This window comes from Ranitomeya variabilis, chromosome 2 (assembly GCF_051348905.1).
Source record: "Ranitomeya variabilis isolate aRanVar5 chromosome 2, aRanVar5.hap1, whole genome shotgun sequence".
Classification (NCBI taxonomy): Eukaryota; Metazoa; Chordata; class Amphibia; order Anura; family Dendrobatidae; genus Ranitomeya; species Ranitomeya variabilis.
The window spans coordinates 1080763468-1080779842 of NC_135233.1; the positions used below are offsets into that span (position 1 = coordinate 1080763468).

General features: G+C 45.0%; 1 protein-coding gene across 1 annotated transcript in view; it reads right to left on the reverse strand.

Moving 5' to 3' along the window:
• Positions 1-16375, reverse strand: part of LOC143808729 (cytochrome P450 2K4-like) — a 98021-nt gene that overhangs the window by 64008 nt on the left and 17638 nt on the right. The window contains exon 3 of the mRNA XM_077291671.1: positions 1532-1681. Within this exon, the coding sequence (XP_077147786.1) occupies positions 1532-1681 (150 nt within the window). The remainder of the gene's footprint in view (positions 1-1531; positions 1682-16375) is intronic.

Below are 16375 nucleotides of genomic sequence, written 5' to 3' on the forward strand. Positions count from 1 at the left end.
CCACTACACCGCCTATACAGCGCCTGAGAAGTCAAAAGGGAATGAAAGAAATACACTGCAATAAGTCAATTACCTGCTATGCAGCTGTTAATGTAGCAAATCCGGGCGCTATGTGTGGAGTGTTGGTGCTGCTCCCCAGCGCCCGACGAGCGCCGTTTCGCAATAGCTTCATCAAAAGGGGCGTGGACGGGTTAGGAAGGTGCTTGGGGTAATTTTATACTGTTTACGCTATGGTGCTGAGCTCTGGAAGTCTCCAAGGAGTTCGTATCAGGGCGCGCTTACAGGGTCGTCCCACCTTACCAATGGGACTTCCAAAATTGCGCATCGTGACACACAGTGGAACGCACTGCGGTCAGGTGGGTCTGCGCTTCCGGAAGTCAGAGGGGGTGTACGAAACCTGCGCGTGCGCAATGATCTCCTGGACACAGCGATAATGGAATTAAGAAGAAGAGGAAACATACAGAACTTGGGTGTGCGCAATGATCTCCTGGACATGGCGATAAGGGAATTAAGAAGAAGAGGAAACATACGGAACCTGCGTATGTGCAATGATCCCCTAGACATGGTGAGAAAGGAATTGGAAAGGAGAGGAGAACGAAGGTTTGACTGGAAGAGAACAGAGACAAAGGGAGAGTATGGGACTAAGGAATAAACATATTAGTAATATTATATGTGAATAATATTTTATGTGAATAACATGAAGTAAATAAATACTCAGCTTCTCTTCACTTTCCTGCCAAACGCTTCCTCTTGTGAAGTCAGCAATTGACTTCGGTGTCCGACAGGAGCGTATGACGTCACTGCCATTTGCCCGTCACATGCCGATGTCAGCTGCTAGCCTTTGATCGTATGGCGGCATGTATTGTTGCACATGTACCCGATACACTTCAGCTGGATGTGCTTCCAAGGATGTACATCCAGTTGAAGTCTCTGCTGACATCGGCATGCCCTTGGTCCTCTGGGCCAGGTGTCAGCAGTGACTGCTGCGACTGTGGTCATTACACCTCTGACAGAGAGGAAAACTGTAAATGAAAGAATGAAAAGATGCAGGGTACAAGCTATACTATGACCAAACATGGGATTGCTCCTCATATATACACATCACAGCTTATTCTGTAAAGTACGGTAATTTAAAACTATAGCTAGACTTTAAATCATGCTGCCTATAAGTATTTACTTGGTCAATAAATCAGAATGAGAAAAAATGAAGATCCTACAAATGGGACAGAATGTTTTAGTAACGTTAATATTGCAGGTGTCATTTATGGCTTTTCAAAGCAATGAAATGCAAAGTTATCATAAAAGATTTTTTCTATTTATATAAAAAAATTGGTGTATTTTTTTTTCCCAAAACTGCCCCAGTCTTGTCTCCTTTTGATGATCACACCCATTCATTTTACTTGACAAATTTAATACTTACCATAGCGAAGTATGCCCTGGGGCGACCACTCTGAAATCTTCCTTCTGCTACAAAAAAGTATTCTATAAATCTTTTTAATAAACTTAATATTTGTTTATTTATACTACAAACCTTTAAAATGTTTAATGTTCTTTATTAAGTGTGAACACTCCTCTGTTATTTTCTCCTCTAGGCTCCTCTTGCCCATCCCGAGGTCTCGTAGAGTGGAAATGGTGAATCTTCTCATGATCCTCCAGTTTTCACCATGAGAAAAACTTAGACCTGGAGAACAAAGGAGCCATCAGATTTCACTTTGGAATTAACTCAACTCGCCGTGTTTGGAGGAAGAAAAATGCTGCCTATGACCCCACGAACAATATCCCCATTGTCAAGCACGGACGGGGAAACATTATGTTTTGTGGTGTTTATCTGCTAAGGGCAAAGGACTACTTCACTGCAGCAGTGGGAGAATGGATGGAGTCATGTACCATAAAATCCTGAGTGACTACCTCCTTCCCTCTGCCAGGACATTAAAATGGGTTGTGGCTGGGTCTTCCAGCAAGACAATGACCCAAAACCTACAGCCAAGGCAACAAAGAAGTGGCTCAAAAAGAAGCACATTAAGATCATGGAGTGGCCTAGCCAGTCTCCAGACCTCAATCCCATAGAAAACCTATGGAGGACGTTGAAGCTCTGAGTTGCCAAGTGACAGCCTCTTCTTTTGTCAAAGAGATCACGTTTTTTTTTAAGTTAACCAGCTGAGATCAGATTTTTCTGATTCCAACTGTTATTATGGAGGTGCCCTTCCTCATCACTCCTTTTGCCGTTATAAATTCCAAGGTTAATGACTTTGTGATACTCCGTCGGGAGATGATTATGTTATATGTGTAGTAGTTTTTATGTGATTTGGTGCCTGCATAGGGTTTTGTTGGCATGTCGTGAAAATGTATTGAGAGTATTTATTGTGAGAAATTAGGGCTTCTATTGAACTTTTGGAAAGTTAAAGAGGTGGACACATCGGCACATGGAGGCAGCAAAAATAAAATAGTGTCCATCATGGTGTGGCAATTAAAATTATATTTAAGAAGAAAAGTAATTGCAGGATGTTTTTAAACAACATCTGGGTCAATTTTATTTTATTTTAATGAATTTTTTTCTGTTGTTAGACAAGTAGGTTTCATTAACAATTATAAACCGTGTACCTTTTATGGACTAAGCTATGTATTGTCTATTCCAGGCTGCAGAATAAATTTACTGAGAATCCATCAGTGATCCCATTCTGGTGGAAGACTATGCAACAGCAATGTTCCCTACCTAGGCTCCCCTTAGGGTATGTATGAACGGTCAGCATTGCATCAGGATTTGACGCAGGTAAAATCTGCAGCAGAGGTCACTGACAGGTCACTTGCATTTTTTATGCATTTTTACATGTGGATTTGTGTGTGATTTTGAAAACTAAATAAAGAAATAAGAAAAAAAAAAGATTTGTGATGTCATTTCTTGCCCAACCTCTTTTACATACTCCATTGAAGAATAATGTTTACACACACAGAGAGATAGATACATACAGTAGGTGGATGGATAGATAGATAGAAGATAATTGATAGATAGATAGATAGATAGATAGATAGATAGATAGATAGATAGATAGATAATAATTGATAGATAGATAGATAGATAGATAGATAGATAGATAGATAGATAGATAGATAGATAGATAGATAGATAGATCTATAGATAATACCAAGTCCGATGTTTAGTAATAAATATAATGGTAATAAAGAGTTAGGCCAGGATCACACATGCGAGAAACTCGGACGAGTCTCACATCTTAATACCCGACACTGCCTCCGGCACTCCGGAGTGGAGCGTGCTGTTGCATGTATTTCTATGTAGCCCAGTGATGGCGGCAGTGCCGGGTTTTAAGCTGCGAGACTCGTCTGAGTTTTTCGCATGTATGATCCCGGCCTTAAATAAAGACACACACACGAAATTTGAGTTAGACCGGGGTCACCCTTGCAAGAAACTCGCATGAGTCTCGCACCTCAATACCCGGCACTTGGGACCGGAGTGTGCGGCTGCATGTATTTCTATGTAGCTGAAGGCTCCTGTTATTACCCCAGTGGACAGGGTCTCAGAGGAACGTGTAAGTCTGCAAGATACAAAAATCCAGCTCATAGGGCTGTGGTAACTGGGTTGACCAAATAGCTACTCCTAACGCCAACACTAGAAGGAGCCGGGGATCATGCCTACGGTGATCGCTAGATGACTCGCGCCAGCCGGAGAATCTAACTACCCCTAGGAGAAGAAAACAAAGACCTCTCTTGCCTCCAGAGAAAGGGACCCCAAAGCAAGATACAAGCCCCCCACAAATAATAACGGTGAGGTAAGAGGAAATGACAAACACAGAAATGAACCAGGTTCAGCAAAGAGAGGCCAGCTTACTAATAGCAGAATATAGCAAGATAACTTATCTGGTCAACAAAAACCCTATAAAAATCCACGCTGGAGATTCAAGAACCCCCGAACCGTTTAACGGTCCGGGGGGAGAACACCAGCCCCCTAGAGCTTCCAGCAAAGGTCAGGATACAGATAGGAACAAGCTGGACAAAAATACCAAACAAAACAAAAGCAAAAAGCAAAGAAGCAGACTTAGCTTGAAAAACAGGAACCAGGATCAGAGGACAAGAGCACAACAGATTAGCTCTGATTTCAACGATGCCAGGCATTGAACTGAAGGTCCAGGGAGCTTATATAGCAACGCCCCTGAACTAACGGCCCAGGTGAGGATATAGGAAAAGACAGACGCTCCAGAGTCAAATCACTAATGACCACTAGAAGGAGCAAAAAGCAAAATCACAACAGTACCCCCCCCCTTAGTGAGGGGTCACCGAACCCTCACCACGACCACCAGGGCGATCAGGATGAGTGGCGTGAAAGGCACGGACAAAATCGGCCGCATGAACATCAGAGGCGACCACCCAGGAATTATCTTCCTGACCATAGCCCTTCCACTTGACCAGGTACTGAAGCCTCCACCTGGAGAGACGAGAATCCAAGATCTTCTCCACCACGTACTCCAACTCGCCCTCAACCAACACCGGAGCAGGAGGCTCAGCAGAAGGAACCACAGGCACAACGTACCGCCGCAACAAGGACCTATGAAACACGTTGTGGATAGCAAACGACACAGGTAGATCCAGGCGAAAGGATACAGGATTAAGAATTTCCAATATCTTGTAAGGACCAATAAAACGAGGTTTAAATTTGGGAGAGGAAACCTTCATAGGAACAAAGCGGGAAGAAAGCCACACCAAATCCCCAACACGTAGTCGGGGACCCACACCGCTGCGGCGGTTGGCAAAGCGCTGAGCCCTCTCCTGTGACAACTTCAAGTTGTCCACCACAAGATTCCAGATCCGCTGCAACCTATCCACCACAGAATCCACCCCAGGGCAGTCAGAAGGTTCCACATGACCCGAAGAAAAACGAGGGTGGAAACCAGAGTTGCAGAAAAACGGCGAAACCAAGGTGGCGGAACTAGCCCGATTATTAAGGGCAAACTCAGCTAACGGCAAGAAGGTCACCCAATCGTCCTGATCAGCAGAGACAAAACACCTCAAATAAGCCTCCAAAGTCTGATTAGTTCGCTCCGTCTGTCCATTAGTCTGAGGATGGAAAGCAGACGAAAACGACAAGTCAATGCCCATCCTACTACAAAAGGATCGCCATAATCTGGAAACGAACTGGGATCCTCTGTCTGACACAATATTCTCAGGGATGCCGTGCAAACGAACCACGTTCTGGAAAAACACAGGAACCAGATCGGAAGAGGAAGGCAGTTTAGGCAAAGGAACCAAATGGACCATCTTGGAGAAGCGATCACATATCACCCAGATAACAGACATGCCCTGAGACACCGGAAGATCAGAAATGAAATCCATGGAGATATGTGTCCAAGGTCTCTTAGGGACAGGCAAGGGCAAGAGCAACCCGCTGGCACGAGAACAGCAAGGCTTAGCTCGAGCACAAGTCCCACAGGACTGTACAAATGACCGCACATCCCTAGACAAGGAAGGCCACCAAAAGGATCTGGCCACCAGATCTCTGGTGCCAAAAAGTCCTGGGTGACCTGCCAACACCGAGGAATGAACCTCGGAAATGACTCTGCTGGTCCACTTATCAGGCACAAACAGTCTGTCAGGTGGACAAGAATCAGGCCTATCAGCCTGAAATCTCTGCAACACACGTCGCAGATCAGGAGAAATAGCTGACAAGATAATACCATCCTTAAGAATACCAACAGGTTCAGCGACTCCAGGAGCATCAGGCACAAAGCTCCTGGAAAGAGCATCGGCCTTCACATTCTTTTAACCTGGTAAATACGAGACAACAAAGTCAAATCGGGAGAAAAACAATGACCAGCGGGCCTGTCTAGGATTCAGGCGTTTAGCAGACTCGAGATACATCAGATTTTTGTGATCAGTCAAGACCACCACACGATGCTTAGCACCCTCGAGCCAATGACGCCACTCCTCAAATGCCCATTTCATGGCCAACAACTCCCGATTGCCCACATCATAATTTCGCTCCGCAGGCGAAAACTTCCTAGAGAAAAAGGCGCAAGGTCTCATAACAGAGCAACCTGGGCCTCTCTGCGACAAAACGGCCTCCACGGCAGCAGGAGCCCAATTAACCACATCGGAGCCCTTCTTGGTCATATCCGTCAAAGGTTTCACAATGCTAGAAAAGTTAGCGATAAAACGACGGTAGAAGTTAGCGAAACCCAAGAACTTCTGAAGACTCTTAACTGACGAGGGCTGAGTCCAATCAAGAATAGCTCGGACCTTGACTGGGTCCATCTCCACAGCAGAAGGGGAAAAAATGAACCCCAAAAAGGGAACCTTCTGTACACCAAAAAGACACTTTGAGCCCTTGACAAACAAAGAATTTTCACGCAAAATTTTAAAGACCATCCTGACCTGCTCCACATGCGAGTCCCAATTATCAGAAAAAAACAGAATATCATCCAGATAAACGATCAGAAATTTATCCAGATAGTTCCGGAAAATGTCATGCATAAAGGACTGAAAAACTGAAGGGGCATTAGAGAGCCCAAAAGGCATCACCAAGTACTCAAAATGACCTTCGGGCGTATTGAATGCGGTTTTCCATTCATCCCCTTGCTTAATGCGCACAAGGTTGTACGCACCACGAAGGTCTATCTTGGTAAACCACTTGGCACCTTTAATCCGGGCAAACAAGTCAGACAACAGCGGCAAAGGATACTGAAATTTGACAGTGATCTTATTTAAAAGCCGATAGTCAATACAAGGCCTCAAAGATCCGTCCTTTTTAGCCACAAAAAAGAATCCCGCACCAAGAGGGGAAGAAGACGGACGGATGTGTCCTTTCTCCAGAGACTCCTTGATATATAAACGCATAGCGGTATGTTCAGGTATCGACAGATTAAACAGTCTTCCCTTAGGAAATTTACTGCCTGGAATCAAATCTATTGCACAGTCACATTCCCTATGAGGAGGCAATGCACTGGACCTGGACTCGCTAAAGACATCCTGATAATCAGACAAGTACTCCGGAACTTCCGAAGGCGTAGAAGAAGCAATAGACACAATCAGGGAATCCTCATGAATACCACGACAGCCCCAACTAGACACTGACATAGCCTTCCAGTCAAGGACTGGATTATGGGTCTGTAACCATGGCAGCCCCAAAACAACCAAATCATGCATCTTATGTAGAACGAGAAAACGTATCACCTCGCGGTGTTCAGGAGTCATGCACATGGTAACCTGTGTCCAATACTGCGGCTTATTTTCTGCCAATGGCGTAGCATCAATACCCCTAAGAGGGATAGGATTTTCTAATGGTTCAAGAATAAAACCACAGCGCTTAGCAAATGAGAGATCCATAAGACTCAGGGCAGCACCCGAATCTACAAACGCCATGACAGGATAAGATGACAGTGAGCAAATCAAAGTTACAGACAGAATAAACTTAGGATGCAAATTACCAACGGTGACAGGACTAACAACCTTAGATATACGTTTAGAGCATGCTGAGATAACATGTGTAGAATCACCACAGTAGTAGCACAAGCCATTCCGGCGTCTATGAATTTTCCTCTCATTTCTAGTCAGGATTCTATCACATTGCATCAAATCAGGTGTCCGTTCAGACAACACCATGAGGGAATTTGCGGTTTTTCTATCACATTGCATCACATCAGGTGTCTGTTCAGACAACAACATGAGGGAATTTGCGGTTTTGCGCTCCCGCAACCGCCGGTCAATTTGAATAGCCAGGGACATGGTATCATTCAGACCTGTGGGAATGGGAAAACCCACCATAACATTCTTAATGGCCTCAGAAAGGCCATTTCTAAAATTAGCGGCCAGTGCACACTCGTTCCAATGTGTCAGCACGGACCATTTCCGAAATTTTTGGCAATACACCTCAGCCTCGTCCTGGCCCTGAGACATAGCCAGCAAGGCTTTCTCTGCCTGAATCTCAAGATTGGGTTCCTCATAAAGTAAACCGAGCGCAAGAAAAAACGCATCAATATCAGCCAATGCCGGATCTCCTGGCGCCAACGAAAAAGCCCAATCCTGAGGGTCACCCCGTAAGAATGAAATAACAATTTTTACTTGTTGAGCAGAGTCTCCAGACGAACAAGGTTTCAGGGACAAAAATAATTTACAATTATTCCTGAAATTCCTAAACTTAAATCGGTCTCCTGAAAACAGTTCAGGAATCGGAATCTTGGGTTCAGACCTAGGATTTCTGGTAACATAATCTTGTATACCCTGCACACGAGCGGCAAGCTGGTCCACACTTGTAATCAAGGTCTGGACATTCATGTCTGCAGCAAGCTTAAGCCACTCTGAGGTAAAGGGGAAAAGAAAAAAAAAAATGAGAGAGGGAAAAAAAAACCTCAAAATTTTCTTTCTTATAATCCCACTTCTGCAATGCATTAAACATTTAATACTGGCCTGGCATACTGTTATGACCCCAGTGGACAGGGTCTCAGAGGAACGTGTAAGTCTGCAAGATACAAAAATCCAGCTCATAGGGCTGTGGTAACTGGGTTGACCAAATAGCTACTCCTAACGCCAACACTAGAAGTAGCCGGGGATCATGCCTACGGTGATCGCTAGATGACTCGCGCCAGCCGGAGAATCTAACTACCCCTAGGAGAAGAAAACAAAGACCTCTCTTGCCTCCAGAGAAAGGGACCCCAAAGCAAGATACAAGCCCCCCACAAATAATAACGGTGAGGTAAGAGGAAATGACAAACACAGAAATGAACCAGGTTCAGCAAAGAGAGGCCAGCTTACTAATAGCAGAATATAGCAAGATAACTTATCTGGTCAACAAAAACCCTATAAAAATCCACGCTGGAGATTCAAGAACCCCCGAACCGTCTAACGGTCCGGGGGGAGAACACCAGCCCCCTAGAGCTTCCAGCAAAGGTCAGGATACAGATAGGAACAAGCTGGACAAAAATACCAAACAAAACAAAAGCAAAAAGCAAAGAAGCAGACTTAGCTTGAAAAACAGGAACCAGGATCAGAGGACAAGAGCACAACAGATTAGCTCTGATTTCAACGATGCCAGGCATTGAACTGAAGGTCCAGGGAGCTTATATAGCAACGCCCCTGAACTAACGGCCCAGGTGAGGATATAGGAAAAGACAGACGCTCCAGAGTCAAATCACTAATGACCACTAGAGGGAGCAAAAAGCAAAATCACAACAGGCTCCGGTCCAAGTGCCGGTGGCAGTGCCGGGTATTGAGGCGAGAGACTCTTGCGAGTTTCTCATAAGTGTGACCCCAGCCTTAAACGCAATATCTGTTTAATTTAAAAAAATGAAAAAAAAATGGTGTGGGCTCGCACGCAATTTTCTGCGCCAGAGAGGGAAAGCCAGTGACTGGGGGCAGATGGATGTAGCCTGGGAAGGGGTTAATACCCATGAAGCTTCCCAGTCTATGGATATCAGCCTGCAGCTGTATATATAGGCTTTACTGGTTAATAAATTAGGGGACCCCCAAAAAATGACGTGGGGTCCCCCTATAATTTATAGCCAGAAAGGCTACGCAGACAGCTGCGGGCTGAAATTCATGGCCTAGAAAGGGGCCATGGATATTGCCCCCCTAGCTGCAAATACCAGCCCGGAGCCGCCCCAGATATGTCGTCAATTCCGGCGCTTAGCCCCTCTCTTCCCACTCCCCTGTAGCGGTTGGATATGGGGTAATAAGGGGTTAATGTCAGCTTTGTAAGGTGACATTAAGCTGGCTTAGTAATGGAGAGGCATCAATAAGATACCTATCATTACTAATCATATAGTAGTGAAAGGGTTAATAAAACACACACACACACACACACACACACATGCAGAATAAAGTATTTTAAAGAAATCAAACACCACACAGTTTTGACATCGTTATTGTTTTGGTAATCCAAGTGAAGCCATTGATCATCTGGAAAAAATGAAAAAAATAATAAACTAACAGTATACTCCTTGTGTCCAATGCAGTCCTTAATAACGAGTGTCCCATGACGAGTCCAGCTCTGCTACTTCTGGATACCTGATATCCAGACATAGCAGGGCCTGTAGATGATCACTGGAGATAACTCTCCAGCGATCACCTACACTGCAGTGTTCTCACAATCAGCTGATCAGCTGACCGTGAGAACCAGACTAGTGACTGATGAAAACCCCCGGTCACGTGCACGGCAGTTCTCACGGTAAGCCAAGTTATCGCGAGAACTGCAGTGGACGTGGACTTCCGGCGGTGGAACAGGAAACACCTTATTTAAATTAGGAGACATATGCAGTAAGCTGCATTTACGCAGTTACTACACATGTGACTAATCATTAGATGCGGTTCTACTTCGTCTAATGATTATCTAAGGGTAATTTACAGTGTGGCGACGGAGCGTCTCCGCATTGTAAGACATGCTGCGTTCTAAAAAGACGAGCCGCATGTCCGTTTACTCGGGTCTGCCGCAGGCGTCTTTTAATGCATAGTGGAGACAGGATTTCAGGAAATCCCCTCCACTATGCTGTAAAATCTGGACACTGCGGGTTCGATGCTTCGGCTCTACGCAGGGTCAAACATGCAGCATTTCCTGACTGTGGAAACACACCCTTAGTTCATTTGTGATCAGATGAAAGCTGAGCTGAACACTGAGATCATAAATCAGCCAAGAGGACATAAAATAAGGTTCAGTAATTCTCCTGTTCGGACCAGCTACATGATCGGATACTTAGCAAACTCATTCTGCAGCCAACAATGTCAAATCAGAGCAGCTTGAAGGTGATTGAAGGAAAATGATGCAAAAGTTTTAACGAAACCCAAATGCAAAAATGATTATTGACCAAAGTTGGCCAATTTGTTACCATATTTTCAGTTAGCCATTAAAAGGCATCAACCACTGAGGACTCTCAATTCTAAATATTTTTCTACTGGCCAAAAATGCATGCATTTAAAGGGAATCTGTCACGTGATTTAAGATGTCCAAATCGCGGGCTGTATAAATCGCAAAGAAATTTGAAGATCCATGTATACATGAGTAATAGACCTGTCAATAACCTCTAGCAGTGTTGAGAAGAGCCAGACGAGGGCACAGTCACAGTCTTGTCTCTGGCTATGGTCCAATGATCTTGAAATAATTTTTACCCTGAATAACTAGATCGGTTCCCTTTAAGTGAAAAAAAAATTCTCTAAAGGTTTTCATATGTAAAATTATAGAGGACCAGATCCACTGGATCCCCATCAATTAGCAGAACAAGAGGGAAATAGTGACATCTGTAGCTCTGGTGCTCTTTAAGGGTTGAGCTGTAGTACCAAACACATCTGCTCCAGGTTCTGCAGGGGTGTTGACTCTTCAGTAATTTCCACTGCCTCCTTGTTTAGTGGAACATAGAGGTCCCATTGTTCAAGCCCCTACTAATAAAATATTGATAGCCTATCCTCTTGAACTTGGACTCTTACATTATAGAAATAAACAAAGTCCAGCTCACCATACTGACATTCCCAAGGACTCGGAGCACGGAGCCGCTGTGTCAAGGCGTAGACGAACAGGAAAAGAAAGGAGATCTGTTATGATTTTCCCAATGGCAGGGAAATCAAAATAACAACGGACTAGCTCTCGGGTGATGGGAACTAAAGTGACCGTGACCTGAACCTGACACAACACTGGAAGTAGCCGGGGAGTGTTTCCTACGATGCCCTAGACACCACGCGCCAGCCGGAGATCTAACTACCCCTATCAGAGGAATATACAGGCCTACCTTACCTCCAGAGATGAACCCCAAAAGAAGATAGCAGCCCCCCACAGATATTGACGGTGAGTCAAGAGGAAAAGACATACGTAGGATGAACAGCAGATTTAGCACAGTGAGGTCCGCTTACTAGATAGCAGAAGTACAGGAAAGAGTCACTTCACGGTCAACTTCAAAACACTACTCAAAAACACCATCCTGAAATTACTTTAAAACTCCAGTGACAACTCATGCCACTGAAGTGGCAATTTCAGTCCACGAGAGCTTCCAGCTACAGAGAGTCACATTGCAAATAGCTGGACAAAAATAGCATTAACTAGAAACAAAATTCAACTTAGCTGAACAGGATCTTGAGGTAGGAGAATGCAACAGAATGCTACTGATACATTGTTGGCCGGCGTCAGACCAGCAGCCAAGCAGCCTTAAATAGGAAACTCCCCTAATGGGTGTCAACAGGTGATCAAGGATAGAAGAAGGCAAATAAGTGGCACTACCATAAAACACCACCGGGGGAGCCCACAAACAGAATTCACAACAGTACCCCCCCCTTAAGGAGGGGGCACCGAACCCTCACCAGAACCACCAGGGCGATCTGGATGAGCACTATGAAATGCACGAACCAAATCAGGAGCATGAACATCAGATGCTGTCACCCAAGAATTATCCTCCTGACCATAGCCTTTCCACTTAACCAGATACTGAAGTTTCCGTCTGGAAACACGGGAGTCCAAGATCTTTTCCACCACATACTCCAACTCACCCTCAACCAGCACAGGAGCAGGAGGATCAGCAGACGGAACAACCGGCACCTCATACCTCCGCAACAATGACCGATGAAAAACATTATGAATAGTAAAAGATGCTGGGAGGTCCAAACGAAAGGACACAGGATTGAGAACCTCCAGAATCCTATAAGGGCCGATAAACCGAGGCTTAAACTTAGGAGACGAGACCTTCATAGGAACAAATCGAGAAGACAACCAAACCAGGTCCCCAACACAAAGACGAGGACCGACACGCCGATGACGATTAGTGAACTGTTGAGTCTTCTCCTGGGACAACTTCAGATTGTCCACAACCTGTCCCCAAATCTGATGCATTCTATCAACCACAGCATCTACTCCAGGACAATCCGAAGACTCCAATTGACCAGACGAAAAGCGAGGGTGAAACCCTGAATTACAAAAAAATGGAGAAACCAAAGTGGCAGAACTGGCCCGATTGTTAAGGGCAAACTCTGCCAATGGCAAAAAATCAAGCCAATCGTCCTGATCAGCGGACACAAAACACCTCAAGTAAGTCTCCAAGGTCTGATTAGTACGCTCAGTCTGGCCATTAGTCTGAGGATGGAATGCAGACGAAAAAGACAAGTCGATGCCCATCCTGGCACAGAACGCCCGCCAAAATCTAGACACAAACTGAGTACCCCTGTCAGACACTATATTCTCAGGAATACCATGCAAACGCACAACATTCTGAAAAAATAGAGGGACCAGCTCAGAGGAGGAGGGCAATTTGGGCAAAGGTACCAAGTGAACCATCTTGGAAAAACGGTCACACACCACCCAGATGACGGACATCCTACTAGAAACAGGAAGGTCAGAAATAAAGTCCATAGAGATGTGCGTCCAAGGCCTCTTAGGAATAGGCAAGGGCAACAACAACCCGCTGGCCCGGGAACAGCAGGGCTTAGCCCGAGCACAAACATCACAAGACTGCACAAAAATACGTACATCTCGAGACAAGGAAGGCCACCAGAAGGACCTAGACACCAGATCCCTGGTGCCAAAAATTCCAGGATGACCTGCCAACGCGGAAGAGTGAACCTCCGAAATAACTCTACTGGTCCAGTCATCAGGGACAAACAGTCTACCAGGCGGACAGCGATCAGGCCTATCCACCTGAAACTCCTGCAAAGAGCGCCGCAGGTCTGGGGAGACAGCTGACAATATCACCCCATCCTTCAGGATGCCAGTAGGTTCGGAATCACCAGGCGAGTCAGGCTCAAAACTCCTAGAGAGGGCATCCGCCCTCACATTCTTAGACCCAGGCAGATATGAAACCACAAAGTTAAATCGAGAGAAAAACAACGACCAGCGCGCCTGTCTAGGATTCAGACGCCTGGCTGACTCAAGATAAATTAGATTTTTGTGGTCAGTCAAGACCACCACCTGGTGTCTAGCACCCTCAAGCCAATGACGCCACTCCTCAAATGCCCACTTCATGGCCAAGAGCTCCCGATTTCCAACATCATAATTTCGCTCAGCGGGCGAAAACTTTCGAGAGAAAAACGCACATGGTCTCATCACTGAGCAGTCAGGACCTTTCTGCGACAAAACTGCACCTGCTCCGATCTCGGAAGCATCTACTTCAACCTGGAACGGGAGCGAAACATCAGGCTGGCGCAACACAGGAGCAGAAGAAAAACGGCGCTTAAGCTCCCGAAAGGCCTCCACAGCCGCAGAGGACCAATTAGCAACATCAGCACCCTTCTTGGTCAAATCAGTCAAAGGTTTATCAATGGCAGAAAAACCCGCTATGAATCGGCGATAGAAATTAGCAAATCCCAAGAATTTCTGAAGACTCTTTAGAGAAGTAGGTTGTATCCAATCACAAATAGCCTGAACCTTAACAGGGTCCATCTCCATAGATGAAGGGGAAAAAATATATCCCAAAAAGGAAATTCTCTGAACCCCAAAAATACACTTTGAGCCCTTCACAAATAGAGAATTAGCTCGTAAAACCTGAAAAACTCTCCTGACCTGTTGAACATGAGATTCCCAGTCCTCCGAAAAAATCAAAATATCATCCAAATACACAATCATAAATTTATCCAGATATTCACGGAAAATATCGTGCATAAAGGACTGAAAAACGGAAGGGGCATTCGCGAGACCGAAAGGCATTACCAAATACTCAAAATGGCCTTCAGGCGTATTAAATGCGGTCTTCCACTCATCCCCCTGCTTAATCCGCACCAAATTATACGCACCACGTAGATCGATCTTAGTGAACCACTTCGCCCCATTTATGCGAGCAAAAAGATCAGTCAGTAAAGGTAACGGGTACTGGTATTTAACTGTAATCTTATTCAGAAGTCGATAGTCGATACAAGGTCTCAATGAACCATCCTTTTTACCCACAAAGAAAAACCCTGCCCCCAGTGGAGACAAAGAGGGGCGAATATGACCCTTTTCCAAAGATTCTCTGATATACTCCCGCATAGCAGTATGTTCAGGTACAGAAAAATTAAACAAGCGACCCTTAGGAAATTTACTACCGGGAATCAACTCAATAGCGCAGTCACACTCTCTGTGAGGGGGGAGAGAATCAGTTTTAGGCTCCTGAAAGACATCATAAAAATCTGACAGAAATGCTGGGATCTCAGAGGGAGTAGATGAAGAAATGGGAACCAAAGGTGCATCCCCATGAATCCCCCGACATCCCCAGCTCAGCACAGACATTGATCTCCAGTCCAAGACTGGATTATGAATTTGTAACCATGGTAATCCAAGTACTAATATGTCATGTAGATTATATAACACAAGGAAACGAATAATCTCCTGATGGTCTGGGGAAAGATGCATAGTAACTTGTGTCCAATATTGTGGTTTATTGCTAGCCAAAGGTGTAGAATCAATACCCTTTAAGGGAATAGAAACCTCCAGAGGCTCTAAATCAAACCCACAACGCTTGGCAAAGGACCAATCCATGAGACTCAGAGCGGCGCCAGAATCCACATAAGCATCCACAGTAACAGATGATAAAGTACAAATCAATGTCACGGACAAAAGAAATTTAGACTGCAAGGTACCCATAGAAAAAGATTTATCAACCTTTTTATCAACCTTCTTTATGCGTTTAGAGCATGCTGATATAACATGAGCTGGATCTCCACAATAGAAGCACAACCCATTTTTGCGCCTGTAATTCTGTCGTTCGCCTCTAGACAATACACTATCGCATTGCATATGCTCTGGTGCCTCTTCAGAGGTCACCGCCAAATGATGCACAGGTTTTTGCTCAGAAGATACCGCCATATGGTGCACAGGTTTTTGCTCAGAAGATACCGCCATATGGTGCACAGGTTTTTGCTCAAAAGTTACCGCCATATGGTGCACAGATTTGCGCTCCCTTAAACGCCGATCAATCTGGATAGCCAATTTCATGGCATCATTCAGACCTGTAGGCACAGGGAACCCCACCATGACATCCTTCACGGCATCAGAGAGACCTTCTCTGAAATTAGCTGCCAGAGCGCACTCATTCCATTTAGTAAGCACCGACCACTTACGAAATCTTTGGCAGTATATCTCAGCTTCATCTTGCCCTTGGGAAAGAGCTATCAAGGCTTTCTCAGCCAAAATCTCTAAATTAGGTTCTTCATAAAGCAACCCCAAAGCCAGAAAAAACGCATCTACATTTAATAACGCAGGATCCCCTGGCGACAATGCAAATGCCCAACTTTGTGGGTCACCCCGCAATAGAGAAATAACAATTTTAACCTGTTGCGCAGGATCACCAGCAGAGTGAGATTTCAGAGACAAAAACAATTTACAATTCTCTCTGAAATTCAAAAAACGGGATCTGTCTCCGGTAAAAAATTCAGGCATAGGGATCTTAGGTTCAGACATTGGAGCACGTATAACAAAATCTTGTAAGTTCTG